The sequence below is a fragment of the Balaenoptera musculus genome, chromosome 3 (genome assembly GCF_009873245.2).
Source record: "Balaenoptera musculus isolate JJ_BM4_2016_0621 chromosome 3, mBalMus1.pri.v3, whole genome shotgun sequence".
NCBI lineage: Eukaryota > Metazoa > Chordata > Mammalia > Artiodactyla > Balaenopteridae > Balaenoptera > Balaenoptera musculus.
The window spans coordinates 24,813,054-24,830,378 of record NC_045787.1 but is presented as its reverse complement, the minus strand read 5'-3'; the positions used below and the strand labels follow the sequence as shown (position 1 = coordinate 24,830,378).

Below are 17,325 nucleotides of genomic sequence, written 5' to 3'. Positions count from 1 at the left end.
CAGTGACGTATTTTGGTTTGTGTGAGCTCATATGTACATCAGGCATGCCATGATTCTAAGGCATGAAATATCCATACATGCAGCCCAAGTTAGAGTTTTCTCCTCTCACCAAAAGCATATACTGAGAGAGAAGCTAGTTCACGCAGCATAGCCATATTCTCAAAATAGCCCTCCTGTTCCCCCATGACCTGTACTTTGTGAACCTCCCCCTCCCCCATTATAAATCCAGACTGAAAAAGATGTCTCCCTTCCAGCTTCCAGCTCAGTTATTCTGTAATTACAAGATATTAGACTGGTGGGCTCCCTAATGGTTGCATTTTTGTTTTGTTTTGTTTTTTTTGGCTGCGCCACGTGGCTTGCAGCATCTTAGTTCCCCGACCAGGGATTGAACCTGGGCCACAGCAGTGAAAGCGCCGAGTCTTAACCACTGGACCACCAGGGAATTCCCTGGTTGTGTCTTCTTTTAACGTTATATGCTAGGCCTTTTTAATTTTGAGCTTCTCTGTGGATATTAATTTTAATGAAAACACTGTATTGAAGAAAAGATTGCGTTTTGGGGGGCAATCGGAGGAGGAAAGGAGCAGAGACAAGCAAAGAATAATAGTCTAACTCAACAGCAAGCATGGCATGTGAAGATCAAGTTGTATTTCTGCTTCATGAATCATTGTCAGACAAATTAAGAACATATTGTTTCTTATTTATCTATTGTCGAGGATGCAGTCTGAGGCATTGAGGATAAATCTTGATTTTCATAAGCTCAGTTGACACTGTGGAGCCACAGAGCATAAAACTTGCATCTAATAAACAAAGTGCGATGTGGAACGGCAGGGGATATAATACCAGCATAACTTGCAGCTGCTTCCTGTTCCTTGGCCCTGGTATCAGGGTTATTCCTTAGCAGGAAGGAATTGTACTAGACCAAGAGTTTATTTTATCTGTTGTAAGAAAAAGTTCTAGTTTTAGGTACATTATTCCCCCAAATCTTAGAGATTGGGGATAATTACTTTCAGCTTTTGTTCGGTGAGTTCTCATCTTTGTATCTACCCACTTTCTGCAGTCTCCCTCCCCACCTTCCTTTAGTGAGTGATCAGTGACTGTTAAATTCCTAAGCCATGCTTGTTTTATGGGCACCTCTACAATGGACTGGTTGTACAATTTTCATGCACTGTTTAATGTTACTACTTGGATAGTCCTTAGAGGACTGCTAGCTGACTGAAATTCCTAGTAGAAATTTTTGTTTGGAATTCCTGAAGTTGAAATATGGAAATTATATTTTAATTTGATTAAAAATAAAGGGTCTCAGCTTGAAAAACTATGAGTCAGGATATATAGTATATATAGCCTTTATATATATATATATATATATATATATATATATATATATATATATATATAAATCTGATATATATATATACAATATAAATCTTTAAAGAATGAAAATATAATGTAAATAAATAATTTCAATATTTTAAATAATACTAAAGCGTCACTTCCCCAAATCCTATGATATCAAAATATGATATCAGTGCCATAAAATGTGAAGCTTATTTTTTACTTTTTAAAAATTGCTCCTTTAAAACTAACGTACAGTGACAGAAAGTAGGTCAAGCTTGCCTGGTGATAGATGGATTGGATTGATTGATCGCCAAGGGGCCAGGGAACTTGTTTGGGGTAACAGAAATGTAGGAGCTTGTCAAAACTCATTTAACTATACTTAAAATGGGTGCATTTTATTGTATGCAAATTATACTTCAGTAGGTTGATTTTTAAAAATTTTAATGCTCCTTGGTTTAGTAACATTAAACTTAAGGGAATCTTTGACCTTTAGTATAGTATAGCATCTCCCCCAACACTGCTCACTGCTACTAAACAACTAAATGAACTATTTAAATGTCAGTTAGGTGAAATCCAAGAGCAGAATAAGTTATTAAGGAGAAACTAGAAGCATGTGGAATTTGTCACTGTTGCCTGGGGGTGGTGCCTGAGAACTTGAGCCATTGCTTGCCTAGGTGTCCCTATGGTCTAGGCTGGGTGGGCCCAGCACAGGAGCAAGAGAGAGACCAAAAGTGAAATGGTTTCTAAATGTACCTCAATTCCTTTTGGCCAGCTGTTGCGAAGCTCTTTGGTGAATAACAGAACTCAAGCCAAGGTAGCAGAGGAATTGGGCATGCAGGAATATGCCATCACCAACGACAAGACCAAGAGGCCTGTGGCCCTTAGGACCAAGACCTTGGCCGACCTTTTGGAATGTGAGTCCTAGGGAATAAAGCTTTTCTCTTAACCTGCAGATTCAAGTTTAAATCAATGGACCAAATTTATGCTGCTTCTCATTATTATTATGTTTTGATTAAAGAAACCTCTTCTCTATTTTAATTTTTATTAATGCTTCTCTCCAAAGCTTGTTTGAAGGAGAATGGTTTGGAATTAAGACTTGTGAATAATGAGCAGTGGAAGCTAGCACAACATTGTAAAGCAACCATACTCCAATAAAAATTAAAAAACAAAAAAGACTTGTGGATAATGAATTTATGTTCAGTCTGTGTTCACTAGTGCTCCCCCCTCCTCACCCTACGCCCCTCCATCCTAATGCTCAGCCATCACATCTCTTTGTGTGAAACAGTAACAGAATGTGAAGATTGGAAATAGTGAATCATAGCTGTTTTTGCCACCCAGCAGCCTTTAGATAGGGGCCTAGAAGAAATAAGGTAATTTATTCACTAAATACTAAAACTATTATCTATTGTTGTGAATGAACTCAAAGCTCTATGGACAATGTTGTCATCTTTTGCAGTTTCTCATATGGTCTCGTAGCATTATAAGTAATCCTATTATAGCTAACCAAAGGGTTATACACACAATTTTATTGTTTCTGATACTACTGTAAAATAAGTGGGCCATCCACTGGGCCTTGGAACCTTTTTTTTTTTTTTTTTTTAATGTTTTGGTATTTTTGGCAATTGGAATTACATACAGATATTAAAGTCTACCATGCAAGATCAGCTGATTTACAAAGTGCAAAGGCAATCTGACTAAGGCGCTTAAAAGAACTTCTTTTTCAATTAAAGAAAAGTAACTTAAGATTAGAATTAGAAAAAAGGTAAGTTGAGTGATCATCAGTCTCACTGGCTTTTTTTAGCTCAACAAAGCTATTTTTATTCCTTCTTTTAAAAACTCGGCCGTTTGTTTGTGTGGTGAAGATACCTTTTAATGAAGCTGTCTTTGGGGTCACCATTTTTTAATGCAAATTTGGTTATATTGTTTTATTGTCATTAAGCCCAGTATTAATTTTTTCTCTGTTTCGGCAGATTGAATCTATAAATTGTCCCATATCTGTTCATGAAAGATAACACAAACCCTTGTAAATGGGTGATCTCCTCAAGATTGGTGTTAAGAATAGCTGGCCCCAAGGATGTGCTCATTCTGGCGTCGTATCTGATCTTCAAGTTTTATTTTGATTTATTTAATGTTAACATGGTTGTGTTCCCAGATGTCATTCTTTCCCTGCTATACAGCAGCATTTTCTGTATCGTTTTAACTAATTATTCATTTATCCCTTAGTCAAACGTAATTTGGTCTTTGTGGTTTTGCATCTTAATCACACATCTCTATTGCTGCTTCTAATATTAGTGATAAAGAGTAGTTCTTGTTTGAAGAAAGATGAAACGGTAATGCTAAAAAATAAAGAGGGCTTGGAAGTTAACGTTTCTTAAACATCTAGGAATCGTACTCTTTCTAGTAAATGTCAATGCATTGTGGCTTATTTTTACGTATTCTCTTTTTCAGCATTTATTGCAGCTCTGTACATTGATAAGGATTTGGAATATGTTCATACTTTCATGAATGTTTGTTTCTTTCCACGATTAAAAGTAAGCTCCTATAAAATTTAAATTGGTTGTATGGTCTATGCTTGGTGATTCTAGAACCCTTTACTAAATACTTTTTGGGGACTTGTTGCAGGAGTTCATTTTGAATCAGGATTGGAATGACCCCAAATCCCAGCTTCAGCAGTGTTGCTTGACACTTAGGACAGAAGGAAAAGAGCCAGACATTCCTCTGTACAAGTGAGTACCTGCTGCCCCCAGGCTGTTGGATCAGGGAAGCTTAGAGTAAAGCTCCATGTGCCTGGAGGAAAAACTAATCACTGTGGGGTAATGGCCACAAGAGTCCTGCATGGAGACGTCTTGACGCTGACTGGGCCCAACACTCAAACTCTTTGGGCCTCTCAGTCTTTGAGCGCTAAGTAAGTGGGTCACATTCGATTATCTGTGCTTTCTCCCATCTCTAAAATGCTTGGGGAACTGCTCCCTGGGAGAAAGACCTGCTCAGATAATTTTTCTGTTCAAGATCAGAAAAATTTAGGTTAAATTGTTTTATGTACATTCTTATAGTTGTCTTCTTATTTCTTATAACCCCTGCTGCCTACACATCTAGATTAGATGGTGTGTGCTTGTTTGTTTGTAACAGTACTTGGGTGTCTCTCTCCACTCTCTTTGAAGCCCTGCTGGCCTCTGTCCCGACTGCCTGATAGGCAGTCACTGTAAGAAGCAGGGCAGTTCTTTGCCGCTGCTGTGTTATTCAAATATTTGGAACTTTTCTTTTCAGAATGTGTACTAAAAGCTGTCATGTACATTTGAATATCTTTCGTGACACATCTTTATCCTTTGAGTAGTAGCCAAAAGTCATTCAAAGGAAACGCAGGTCACCACACACGTAACACCAGTTTTGATGAAAACAGGAGGTTTGACTCTGAAGTAGAGTAATTATGAGACACTCAGAAGGTGGTTTCAGAGCGTGGTCTCAGAAGGTGGTCTTAGAAGGTGGTTTCCAAGAGGAATTATAAAAGGGAGGGATTATCAGAATAAGTGGGTTGCCTCCCAAGGATATGTGTTTTTAAGGATGTTTAAGTACCTAGTTTTAGTACTGGGTTACCCCCGTCTCTGTACACACATAGGTGCAAGTACACACATTTGTGTGAGTGTTTCATATGGAATAAAAGCCCCTTCCTGTGGACTTTCTCAAACTTCACAGTACTCAAGGGAAAACACCAGAGTGGCAGCCGGGAATTTAAATCCTTTTTTATGTTTTTATTTAATAGTCACAACACGTTATAGGCTTTTTCACTAAAAGAAAAACTGAGGCCAAGAGAAGGTTGAGTCACCCCACAGCAGGCTGCTATAAATTGTCCCAAGAAGCTGTCACTGCTGAACAGTGATTCCTTTGTTTATTGGGAAAAATACCAAATGTTTAGAAATAGCACTTTAACATGTGTCTAATAAGCATAATGAACATCCAAACTGTATTACATGAAAGGCTCAAAGTATTTCCTCATCAAAGTGATAATTAAAGTTCAATAAATAAAATGAGGATGATAAACTTCTCATAGCGCCAGCATGATTACTATAATAAGCACTACCTTTAAGAAGCCATCCGTGTACTTTCATGCTAGTGAGTATATACACACAAAGGGGATGAGTGCTCCCTTCTCATATATCCCCCAAATGAAAGTACGCAGTGAGCTTGTTCTTCTTTATCAAGATGATGGCGTTGTTTTACACAGTTTTTTCAAGATTACTGTGTTCATTCCATTATCTTTGTTGGCTGCATTTAATTTCCCTTTTCCATGAAGTTATCAGTTTTACCACATTTGAAATCTGCACCTTGTCATTAAAATCCAGAGTACCTGGAGTTTTGTTTTTTGGCAATTGTGTTGTGTACTCCACATCATAGCATACCTTTGAAATGATCTCTGATGTTTCCGAAATTAAATATATTTTCTGATCTTTTAGATAAGATACCAGACATTAGAAAGAATCCATAAAGGATGTGAAGCCATTCAGCTCTGGCTTGAGGTGTATTACCCAAATATTTATGATTTTTCGCTGTGATTAGCACTGAAAAACAATGAACAGACTGAAATGGCTAACTTTTCACTGACAAAAGTTTGTTAATTTTATGATACTTGGAATGACACTTGGAAATTGTTAAAAAATATTTTACCCTTCGTTCGCCTTCAGATACTGTTTATAATGCTTTGGGGAAAATATGTATATATAAAAATCCACTGTAGAATTTTTTAAATTTCCTACTTCAAAGCTGTCTATATTTGTCACGTTAGCAAATCAAAACCTTACTCCTTTAATTTTCCCGTTAATTTTACCTTCCTCTCTCTAAGCAATAAGTCACATGGTTTTTCTTGGAGTTATATATTAGCAATAACAATTAAGTAACACTTCACGTAATTAATGTTTTTCCTTTTCCTTCCAGGACTCTGCAGACAGTGGGGCCATCCCATGCTAGGACCTATACCGTGGCTGTCTACTTCAAGGGAGAAAGAATCGGCTGTGGGAAAGGCCCAAGGTATGAGAAGAAGATACTTTAAATTTCTTCACATGAACATCCTGTGTGTCTGGCAGGTGCCTGCTCGGTATTTCCAAACTCTGCAGCCTGTCTTTTTAAACTCAGAGTATAGAGTATTCGAGGGTAATAGCAAAGTGAATCCCAAGGCTTAACGTCCCCACCAAGCTCAGCCCCAAATTTGAGAATCGGCCTTGAGCAGTGGGAATGCCATTGCGTAAAGGGCTTTGGCTACCCTGAGGAAAGCACATTACCTGGTGCACAGGTAAGGTCTGTCCAGTTTAAGTTACCCAACACTGCTGCAAGCATTTCATAAAACATGTCACGCATGACACGGCCATTAGACACTTGATCTCTTATTACTACTCACTTGAGCTTTGTAGAAAATGCTCACATCTTCAGGTGAAAAGAATTTCGTATGTTATCACCTTTCTTTGAACCTTCCAATTTATATCTTAAACTGAGAAATGATTTGAAGTCTGTCTACACGTGTATTTTTTTACTCTTTGCCTCTTAAACTTTACACTGAAGATGTTCAAATTTAAGTAAGAAATACTTCAGACCTAATATAGATGGAAGGCATTTTATTGCAGTGTTGAAGGTGTGGAATGAATAACTTAACAGGCTTTGTGCAAATAAATGACATTTCTGCATGCCCTTGTGTGTATTCCTATCTGTTCAATTCAGTATGTGACAGTAGAAGTAATCAGATAAAACTTTATGAACCAAACATGAAAATCAGCCTGAATAATTTGGAGCCATGCTTTGTGTTTTTGAAAAAAAAATCTTTAAAATGTACCTTGTCTTTATTTTATTTAATAGTATTCAGCAAGCAGAAATGGGAGCAGCAATGGATGCACTTGAAAAATGTAAGCCTATCTCTTTTTCTATAATTATATGTTCATAATGTAATGAGTATTTTATGGAAAGAAAATGGGGAAGTAGAAAAATGGTAAGTACTGATAAAATGTGATCTTTTCTTCATAATTATTCTCCAGACAGAGTGTAGTAGAATGTAAGATATGTATAAAATGGGCTTATAATTAAAAAAAACAAGTATTCCCAAATGCTTTTTGATTTTCATTTTCCTGTTTTGTAGAGTCCCACTCTCAGCACAGGTAACCCATGTGAGTGACTTAGTATATTTCATTCTACATATTTCTCTATACTTCTAAAATCTTAGACCTGTGATGGTTTTTTTCTTTTTAGTTTTTGACCGTTGTTTTATTAAAACAGGATATTTACGTACTTCTCTGCATCTTTCTTTTCTTGCTAAATAATACATCACGGGCAGCCCTGCAGGTCATAGTGGCTCCAATTCATTCTTTCTTAAGGGCTGCATAATATTTCATGCCGTATTTTATTCAGCTTTTAAAATTTTTGGTGGACACTGTTTCTGTCTTTTTATCATTGTTGATAATAAAAGTCTCTGTATTTCTGCTTTTAGTTCTAAGGGTTGGATTCCCAAGAGTGGGATGGCTGGGTTGAAGAAACTTCAATTATGTAATTGACCCTATAGGGAACTGCAAAGTCTTTTGTAAATTGAAGGCTTAAGTGCAAGGAAGTTTTCTTCTGAGGTATATTGTGCCGCTCAGCAGAACCTGTGGGTAAAACCTGGCAGTGCAGTTCCCTCATGCTTCAAATGCCAGCTCAGTGTGGGCGAGAGCAAAGAGCGGGAAGCTAAAGGTAAAGAGGCCCCGGATGCAGAGCCTGGGAGAGATTCCAGGAAAGGCAGGAGGGCCGGGAGCCAAGTGGTAATCGGCAGATGATAGCTTGTGGGTGGGGGCAGGGGGAGGAGGCCTGGGGGCAGAAGCTGGTGTTACCAGGGTCCCATGTCCGTGGAATCTTCACTGAGAGTTTTGTTGACTCTGTTGTGGAGCTTTTTTATATATGTATAGTCACATACTGAAATAAAAATGAGACTCCATTTTCCAGCTATAGGATTGTTAAAGATGATCTTTTGAGTTTTTGGTTTGTTTGCTTTCAACCATAAAACATACTGGAGAGATGACTGATTCTGAGACTGGCCTCCACATACATACTGGTGGAAGGGAATTGTTTAAACTGCTGGAAAACCGTTTGGCTGTCTGTATCAGGTCCTTAAAGAGGTTCATACGCTTTGATCTAGAGATTTCATTTCTAGGAGTCAAACCTAAGAAAATAATTGGAGCTATGTGCTAAAGTTCACCTACCATGATAAATGTGACAGCTTGGTTTACAATAGCCAAAAAATCAACCAGTCAAACTGCATGTTTGAAAGTAGGGAAATGTTTAAATAAATTATCCCAGAGATTGACAAACATTTTCTATAAAGGACCAGATAGTAAGTACTCTGTCACAATTATGCACCTCTGCCTACTGTAGCCCGTAGGCTCGGGTAGTATGCAGATGGCTGGTGTCTGTGTTCCAATAAAATCTTATTTACCAAAACAGGTAGAGGGCTGTATTTGGCCTGTGGGCAGTAGTTTACCAACCCAAGTGTACCCATCAAAATGTGCCTATAACTATACTCTCCCAATGTAAGGATGGCTGGGGGAATGATTTTAAGTGTTCATGTGTCTGTATAATATATGTGCACATTTACATTGCGTGTGTGTGTGGAGTATAACTTCCTAGGAAAAGGGCTTATTATAAGGATATATTCTAAAAGCTTATCTATGGCTAGATCTGAGTGGTGGAATTAAGTACTCTTAATACTTGAGACCTGTGTTTTATACAATACATAAGGAATCAAATTAATATCATTTAGAGAATAGGATTTTATTGCTGTTTTATTTCTAAAATATGCCATTATGCTCCTCTTTTGTTTAAAGTCAATCACTGACTCTTAGGTCTTAGGTGATTCACCACCTGCCTTTCAGATCCTTTTCCTACCACCCTCCCCTTCCTTCCTCCCACCTGGGGTGAAAAATGGGACACTGTGCTGAAAGGAAGGGGGGTTAGGAATATACTATATATTTATGTCCACGTTTATTATGCTTCAACCTTAACAAAATCAAACTTTCCCCCAAACATGCCATGCTGATTCTTCCTATTTTTAAATATGAAGTAGTACCTCTTGTGTTTAACAGACCCGTACCCGGTTGGGGAGAATGATGTCCTTCTCCTCTGTTACCAGATAACTTGTGTTGCTCTCCTTCGTGCATGCATCCCTTTGTGATATTTGTTGCTGAAGTGTGTGTTTGTTGACTAAGTGTGTAAAGTGACTTTTTCTTGTTCCATATTTGATTTCTCACTCCATTGCTACACTCATTATATACCACAAATAACAACTGAATTGTAAAATGTTTACATCTTATTCAAGATTTCCACTGTGTCAACACTCTTGAGCGGGGTCAGATATCAAATTAAATGTAGGTTAAACTGTGCTATTGAGTGACATGTTTCCTTTCACCAAATGAAAGTGCTCTACTTGAGTTGCTGTTGCCCATATAGCTTTTAGCTTCTCATGATAAGCTTCACAAATTGAATTATCAGAAATAATGACTTAGGATGTGGCCTCCTTTTGTCCATCTGATCTTTTTACTCTTTTCAGAAACTTTAATTGTTGGTAAATAATGGTGTGATAATATCGTTATTTGTTTGAAGTTTTTGGTTTAAGCTTTGTGAAACTATACAACTCCCTTTTGCTATAGCCTTTAATCTCTCCCTGAAAATCACTTGTTGCTAGGAGAACTGTGTTAAAACACCTAGCTGGAAACATTCTGAAGCCACATGTCTATGTTTTAACATACCTGCGTGTTTCGGTGCCTTTTATGCTCGAGTTCACGTCAGATACTGAAATCCAGAATCGAGTGCTGATCCAGACTTCCACTGTGTTCCCGAATGAGAAAAGAATAAGAGAAGAAAGCACACAATTTTTTTTTCTCTTGCCTTACAAAATACAACTATATAGATTTCCTATGAATACATGTTTGTTCATATGTGTGTATGTTTAGTTTGCGTCATTCTGTGCACTGGTGGCTCTCCTTTATTAAGTGTAAAATATATCTCCTCGTGTCAGATAACTTTCCCCAGATGGCCCATCAGAAGCGGTTCATTGAACGGAAATACAGACAAGAGTTAAAAGAAATGAGGTGGGAAAGAGAGCATCAGGAGAAAGAGCCAGATGAGACTGAAGACATAAAGAAATAAAGGAGAGCACGAAAGTGGTGGTGTATTTACTTGCTTAATAACTGTGACTGTTGCCGGTTGAGACCTAGCCTAGTTTTCCTGGAGACAATTAGGAATGAATAAAGTGTGCCCACTGAAATAAAACACAGTCAAATCACTCTTGTTGTTTTACGGATCTCATATTCAGTTTTTAGCTGGATAGTCTTTATTACAAAGTATTTGATTTCTCTTCTATTTAATGGAAAACTTCACTTGGGTAAATGTGCATATTCCCTATTATTTTGCTCTTTAAATAGTAAAATTTGAAACGTATATTCTATGTGGAATAGATCCTGATTTTTCTGTCTTTCTGAGATTGTGACTCCAGACTTTTAGCTGACAAGCAAAAAATTCACTTTACCAGATATTTGGGCTGTGCTCTATAAACATCTGTACTGTTCGAAATCTCTGGATTATTCACTCGATTTTTCAGCTTTCATCTGGGTGTTTATCATGGTCTCAGCTGCAGACATTGTGCTTACCCTCGCTAACTGGTGAATCCTGTGTAGAAGGTATCTCTGTAACACTTAACTGGCTAATGGTGGGGTGCGGTGGGGGAAGACTGATACTTGAGTCACACATATTTCTTGAGTCACTAGAATAGGGGAGAAATCGTGATTCCAAGCCAGAGGACGCTGTAAGCCAGGTGCTCTTACCCTGGGGTCAGTGGACCCTTTAGAAGTTTATAAACAGACTTCAGGAAAGTCTCAGAATATCTTGAAATTGTACTGGATTTGGGGAGGTGGCGGGGAGCAGGAAGAGGGGGGTTCATAGCTTCCATCAGCTCACAGTGGTCCCGGTAATAAAGGGCTAACGTTGCATTAAAAGACGTAACATCTTTTTAATGTTATTTTAAACTGAACCCCACTGGTTTATTATAAATAAAGACAAAACTTCTTTTTTAAAACAAATGTGTTTTTATTCATTACTTTAACAGCTATCGAGTGAGTGCGTACTATGCGTCAGGCATTGTTCTAGTCTCTGAGGCTATAGCAGTGAACAAAATAAAATTCCCTGCCCTTGGGGGAGCTCGTGTGCTAATGAAGGAATACACACAACGACAGGACATAAAACAGAGGTCACAGGGTGATGTAGATGATGGCCACAGTAAAGTAGGAGGTGAGATGGGTGCAGTTTTCAATCAGTTGGCTGGGGAAGCTCCCCAAAGGGGTATCATTTGAGTTAAGAAGGGAAGGAGGAGAGGGAGCCATTCAGGTTATCTGGAGAGTTTCTCTTTATATAACTATTAAATGTTACATATGTTTTGTTGAAAATTTGGAGAATGTGTTAGTTTTATTAGCAGGAGAAAGAAACAAATGTTACTTTGGAAATATTGTGGAGAAAGTAGAAAGCATAAGCAGAAAAAAAAAATCACCTATGATTCTGTCACCCAGAGATTTTTATATTGTTAGACCTTCTTTTTTTTTTTTTCTTTCTAAATTTATTTATTTATTTATTTTTGGCTGCATTGGGTCTTCGTTGCTGCACGCGGGCTTCTCATTGCGGTGGCTTCTCTTGTTGCGGAGCACAGGCTCTAGGCGCGCGGGCTTCAGTAGTTGTGGTGTGTGGGCTCAGTAGTTGTGGCTCACGGGCCCAGTTGCTCCGCGGCATGTGGGATCCTCCTGGACCAGGGCTCGAACCCGTGTCCCCTGCATTAGCAGGCAGATTCCCAACCACTGCGCCACCAGGGAAGCCCTGTTAGACCTTCTGTGTATACACACACGTATGCACGTGTGCTCAAGTGCACCTTCACAATCGGGTACTCTATATATGATTTCCATATCCTTTTTTTTTTAAATTTATTTCATTTATTTATTTTGGGCTTCATTGGATCTTCATTGCTGCGCATGGGCTTTCTCTAGTTGCGGTGAGCGGGGGCTACTCTTTGTTGCGGTGCGCAGGCTTCTCATTGCGGTGGCTTCTCGTTGCAGAGCACGGGCTGTAGGCGCACGGGCTTCAGTAGCTGTGGCTCACAGGCTCTAGAGCACAGGCTCAGTAGTTGTGGCGCACGGGCTTAGTTGCTCCGTGGCATGTGGGATCTTCCTGGACCAGGGCTCAAACCCATGTCCCCTGCATTGGCAGGCAGATTCTGAACCACTGTGCCACCAGGGAAGCCCTCCTTTCTTTTTTATTAACTAATAAATCATCTCTCAGTGTTGAATCCACATATACATTGATGGCTGCGTATTAATGCGTATTTTGTATGCCAGGTTATACCATAATTTATTGACTAATCTAATGAAAGATGTGTAGGTTGTAAGTAATTTGTTGCTCTCCTAGACAATGCTGTCACATTCATACACACACACACGCATGCACGTGCGTGCACGCACACACACGATAGAGAGGAGTGAGAGAGAAGACCTCTCTAGAGTCTGTTAACTTGTTAATCATAGAAATGTAAGATGGTGGCTGTAAGAAGAGGTTGTCTTGGTTCTCTCCCCCAGAGGAGGACTAAGAGGGAAAGAACCCTGAATTCATCAGTAGCCTTGAAAATGTTAGAGCAAAAGCCAAAAAGCAAGGGAAAATATTTGAACTTTTTTTAAACAAGCACTTTCACTAGTCTTGCGTGTGCATCAAAGTAATGCCAAAGCCAGCATGGGTTCAGGACTTTTTATTGTACCTGCACTTTTCCTCTCTGTAGTATTCTGGCCTTTTTCAGGTTCTCTCTCCATATTGATGGCTCTTGAAGCCTGAAGAAGTTAAGTCCATAACACAGTAGAAAACCCCTTGCAGTGAAACACATCAAACACACATCAGGGCAGGTTAGCTTCGGGGGCTCTGCTGAGCAGTAATGAGGCCAGTGGCCAAACTCTGGAACTAGCCCCACAGACCGACTCAGCAGGCCCTGTGACTACAGTTCCCACTTTGCCTCTGACCCAGCCTAACCCAGTCTTCTCACCTTCCACGTCTGATCATGAGAAGCACCAGTGAGGGTATACATCCTGCATCAGTTCAACTGTGCTGTGTTATTCATGGAGGCTGAATATTAAGGTTGCTTCTCACAAGTCACTTAGGTTCTAGTCAGGGAGACAATGAAGTGATGGTGCATCTACCGACAAAGGGCCTCTGAGACTGGGAGGGGAAGGGGGAGAGTAGGCCAGACAGGGAAGTTAACTATCTCCTTCACAGAGGAGTTAACGCTTGAGGAGTTAACCGAACCTTGAAGATGAGAGAGAGCTTGCGCCATACGGACATTTCCTTCCAAGGAAGCAACAGGATTGGGTGGCAAGAAAATGACTTAGGATCCTATTGTATTCCATGAGAGATGTGATGAAGGACTGAAACAAGGCATTGAGAATGGAGCTGCCAGGAAAGAACATATTTGAAAGATACATAGGAGGTAGAACCTACAGGCCATGGAGTAGGGCGAGGTATCTCAGCCTCAGCGCTAGTGACATTTTGGGCCAGATAATTCTTTTTGGGGGGCAGGAGGGACTGTCCCATGCATTGTAGGGTGTTTAACCACATTCCTAGCCTCTGCCCGCTAGATGTCAGTAGCATCCCTTCCCCCGGTTATGACATCTAAAAATGTCTTCAGATGTTGCCAAATGTCCCCTGGCGACAAAATAGTCACCTCTGGTTGAGAACCACCGAGGCAGGAGAAATGAAGTGAAAGAACACCAGGCTAGGCTTCCCTGGTGGCACAGTGGTTGAGAATCCACCTGCCAATGCAGGGGACACGGGTTCGAGCCCTGGTCCGGGAAGATCCCACATGCCGCGGAGCAACTAGGCCCGTGAGCCACAACTACTGAGCCTGCGCGTCTGGAGCTTGTGCTCCGCAGCAGGAGAGGCCGCGACAGTGAGAGGCCCGTGCACGGCGATGAAGAGTGGCCCCCGCTCGCCGCAACTAGAGAAAGCCCTCGCACAGAAACGAAGACCCAACATAGCCAAAAATAAATATAAATAAATAAAAATTAAATATCTAGGAGCTTTAAAAAAAAAAAGATACAAACTATTTAGAGAAAAGCAGAATTAGGTGTTGAGTTGAGTTGGCTGTATTGAACTTTAGGGCCTATGGGATGTCTCTGTGGAGATGTTGAATAAGCAGTTGCATACGTGGTTTTGTAGCCCAACAAAGATATCTGAGCTCAAGTACAGATTAGAAATGGACTCAAAAACCTCAGTGGTATTTATACATCTACAAAGGAGAACATTGTTTTTCCCAGGTTGGAGACAGGAAACCATTCCAGGGATGTACTGCTTTGAAACTGTAGGCTTCATACAGGAGATAAATTTACACCAGAGAGGGAACTCAGCTTCCATCTGAACTATTTCAACTCTAGATGATCTTTCTTAAACCAACCAGGTGTTTCAGAATTATTTCTATCATCATCCTTGTTTGTGAAGTGTTTGTGAAATTTCCCTATGGTTACCTTGTACAAAGTGAAGAAGACCCTTTGTGAATTACCTGGGTTCCATGAGATTGTTCTGAACTGGGAGTAACAACACACTAAAGTCTTGCAGACCCGTTCCCTAAAGCTACTAGCCCTCGAATCTTCCCTAGACCTTCATTATTTATTGTTTTATGAAGGATGAAATAAGCATAATTAGGCATTATAATATTTCTTTTGTGTAAATATCAGAACATTTAAGCGAACAGCGTGTGGAAGAGATACTTAATTGGCCACAAAAGATTTTTATTCTTATAGAATTATTGTCAGGAATTGCCTGCCCAACAGGGGACCACATTCCAGCCTCTGCGTTGAAGTGAAGCCAAGTGGCTAGTTCCCACCCGTTGAATGTGAGAAGCTTCCAGGCTGTGGTGCCAGGAGCATGTTTGCCATTTTTCCATCCCCTTACTCCAATCTGCTGGCTGGATGCCGACATCCAGGGAGGATGACCTTGAAAGCTACCATCGGTGAGAACATGAGTGGCTGCGTGGAGCAGAGCCTCCACCCCCATTCCCACCCTCCACCTCCCCTCCAAGGATAGGAGAATACTGCTTGGACTTTACTCAAATGAGAAACAAACATCTATGTGTTAAACCACTGCTTGGGGATTTATCCTTTATAGCCACTAATGTTACCTTCACTAACATAAGTGTTTCTGAGGCAGGCAATGAACAACCCTAATTGAATATTTGCCAGCCCAACAAGAGTTTTTTAAAAGTTCACCCACCTGTTACTAATGCTATATTGAACCAATGCTGTCATGTTCCTGATTTCATTCTGACATGGTTATGTATGGTTCAGAAATGCCCCTTTATGTTAAAAGAAATGTTAAATTATAACAGCCGTGAAATGAAATACATTTTTACATATGAATTAGTGGCTTGGAGAACATTCATTCTAAGATTTATTAGTATTTGTAGCACCTGCTATAATCCTGGGGAAGGCAGCATCCTTGTTCTCAGGAAGCTCACCAGTTATTTTTATTTATTTATTTATTTATTTATTTATTTATTTACTTTTTGGCTGCACCTTGCAGCATGCGGGATCTTAGTTCCCTGACCCAGGGATCGAACACATGCCCCCTGCAATGGAAGGGCGGAGTCTTAGCCACTGGACCGCCAAGGAAGTCCCGGAAGCTCACTATTTAGAAAAGGAAGCACATACACCCAATGCACATAAGGCGCAACACAGAGTATCAGAGAGAGAGAGTGACTCATTCCTTCTGGAGGAATGGTGGGGTCCGAGGAGGCCCACCTTTAGTTTGATTTTGAGAGATGATGTCAGTCCACCCAGCTGTTGACTCCTTACCATACTCCCCATGACAAAAAAAACTTTTTTCAGATCAAACATATTTTGTTTTTTAGCCACAATGTCATTATGACCCCTAACAAAATTATCAAAAACTCCTTAATAACTTCGAATAACCAGCCCATATTCAAATGTACAGCTGGTTTGTCCAACTATTGATTCAAACAGGATCCATACGTTGCCTTCATTTTTACGTCTTCTACATCACTTTTAATCTGGAACATTCTTCCACTCCCCCTTTTTTTCTAGTTGAAGAAACCTGGTCAGTTGTTCCAAGAGTTTCCCACATTCTGGATGTGATGCATTGCTTTCCTGTGGTGTCATTTACATTTTTCCTTTATGCTCTGTATGAGAACTAAAGGCTTGATTTTATGTTTAGGTTCAAATTTTGTGGCATATGTGTATTTCAGGTTCCCCACCCTCCACCCCTGAAGTAATAATTTCAACAGTGCCAGTTCTCTAATTCTTCTGGGGACTAGATGATTATGATGATTAATTTTATGTGTCAGTGGGGGCTAGATGAGGGATGTTGTTTTAGGCAACTGAGTTTGTGGTCATTTGTTATGCAGCATTAGAAAGTGAATACCTTCCCCTTCTCTTTCTAAACGGCTAATCATTTCATGTTACTATCCTGTTTAAAATATTTCATGGGTTCTCCCTTGCCTGTAGGATAAAGCTCAAATTCCTTATCTCCGCATTCAATTCCCCCTGCCCAGACACCAGCCTCTTCTGCTGGCCCTGGACCCCTCACGCTGCACTCCAGCCTCACAGAGCAAGTTGTAGATACATAAACACCTTCTCCTTTCTCTCCCCTCCAGGGCTTTGCATGGCCCTAAATAGGCCACCTCCTTGCTCCTTATCTCTTACTCATCTTTTGGGCCTCAGCTCAGGAACTATCTCTCACAAGCCTTTCCTTGGACCTTAAATGTAGGTTAAGCGTACACCCTTGGGTTCTCTCCTGAATCACATTTGTCACACTGTATTTTACTGTCTCTTGACTCACCCATCTTTGCCTGCTAGACCACAAGCTCCTGGTGGGCTGGACCATCACTAATCTACCTTTGAACCGTGGGCTCTTTGTGGGCTCACCATCACTGTTGGCTGAATAAAAATAACC

The 17,325-nt window shown here is 40.0% G+C and overlaps 1 protein-coding gene across 9 annotated transcripts in view; it reads left to right on the top strand.

Annotated features, from left to right (window-relative positions):
• The window catches only part of DROSHA (drosha ribonuclease III), a 121,122-nt gene extending 109,713 nt beyond the window's left edge, over positions 1–11,409 (top strand). For 7 of the 9 annotated variants that reach the window (XM_036847170.1, XM_036847167.1, XM_036847168.1 and 4 more), the window contains 6 exons: positions 2,108–2,249; positions 3,784–3,866; positions 3,958–4,061; positions 6,265–6,357; positions 7,177–7,223; positions 10,358–11,392. In XM_036847170.1, the coding sequence (XP_036703065.1) occupies positions 2,108–2,249; positions 3,784–3,866; positions 3,958–4,061; positions 6,265–6,357; positions 7,177–7,223; positions 10,358–10,488 (600 nt within the window). In that variant the 3' untranslated portion in view covers positions 10,489–11,392. Of the gene's footprint in view, positions 1–2,107; positions 2,250–3,783; positions 3,867–3,957; positions 4,062–6,264; positions 6,358–7,176; positions 7,224–10,357 lie in introns of all 9 variants that reach the window. The other 2 variants (XM_036847162.1, XM_036847169.1) reach the window with 2 other exon arrangements.
• The last annotated feature ends 5,916 nt before the right edge of the window (positions 11,410–17,325 follow it).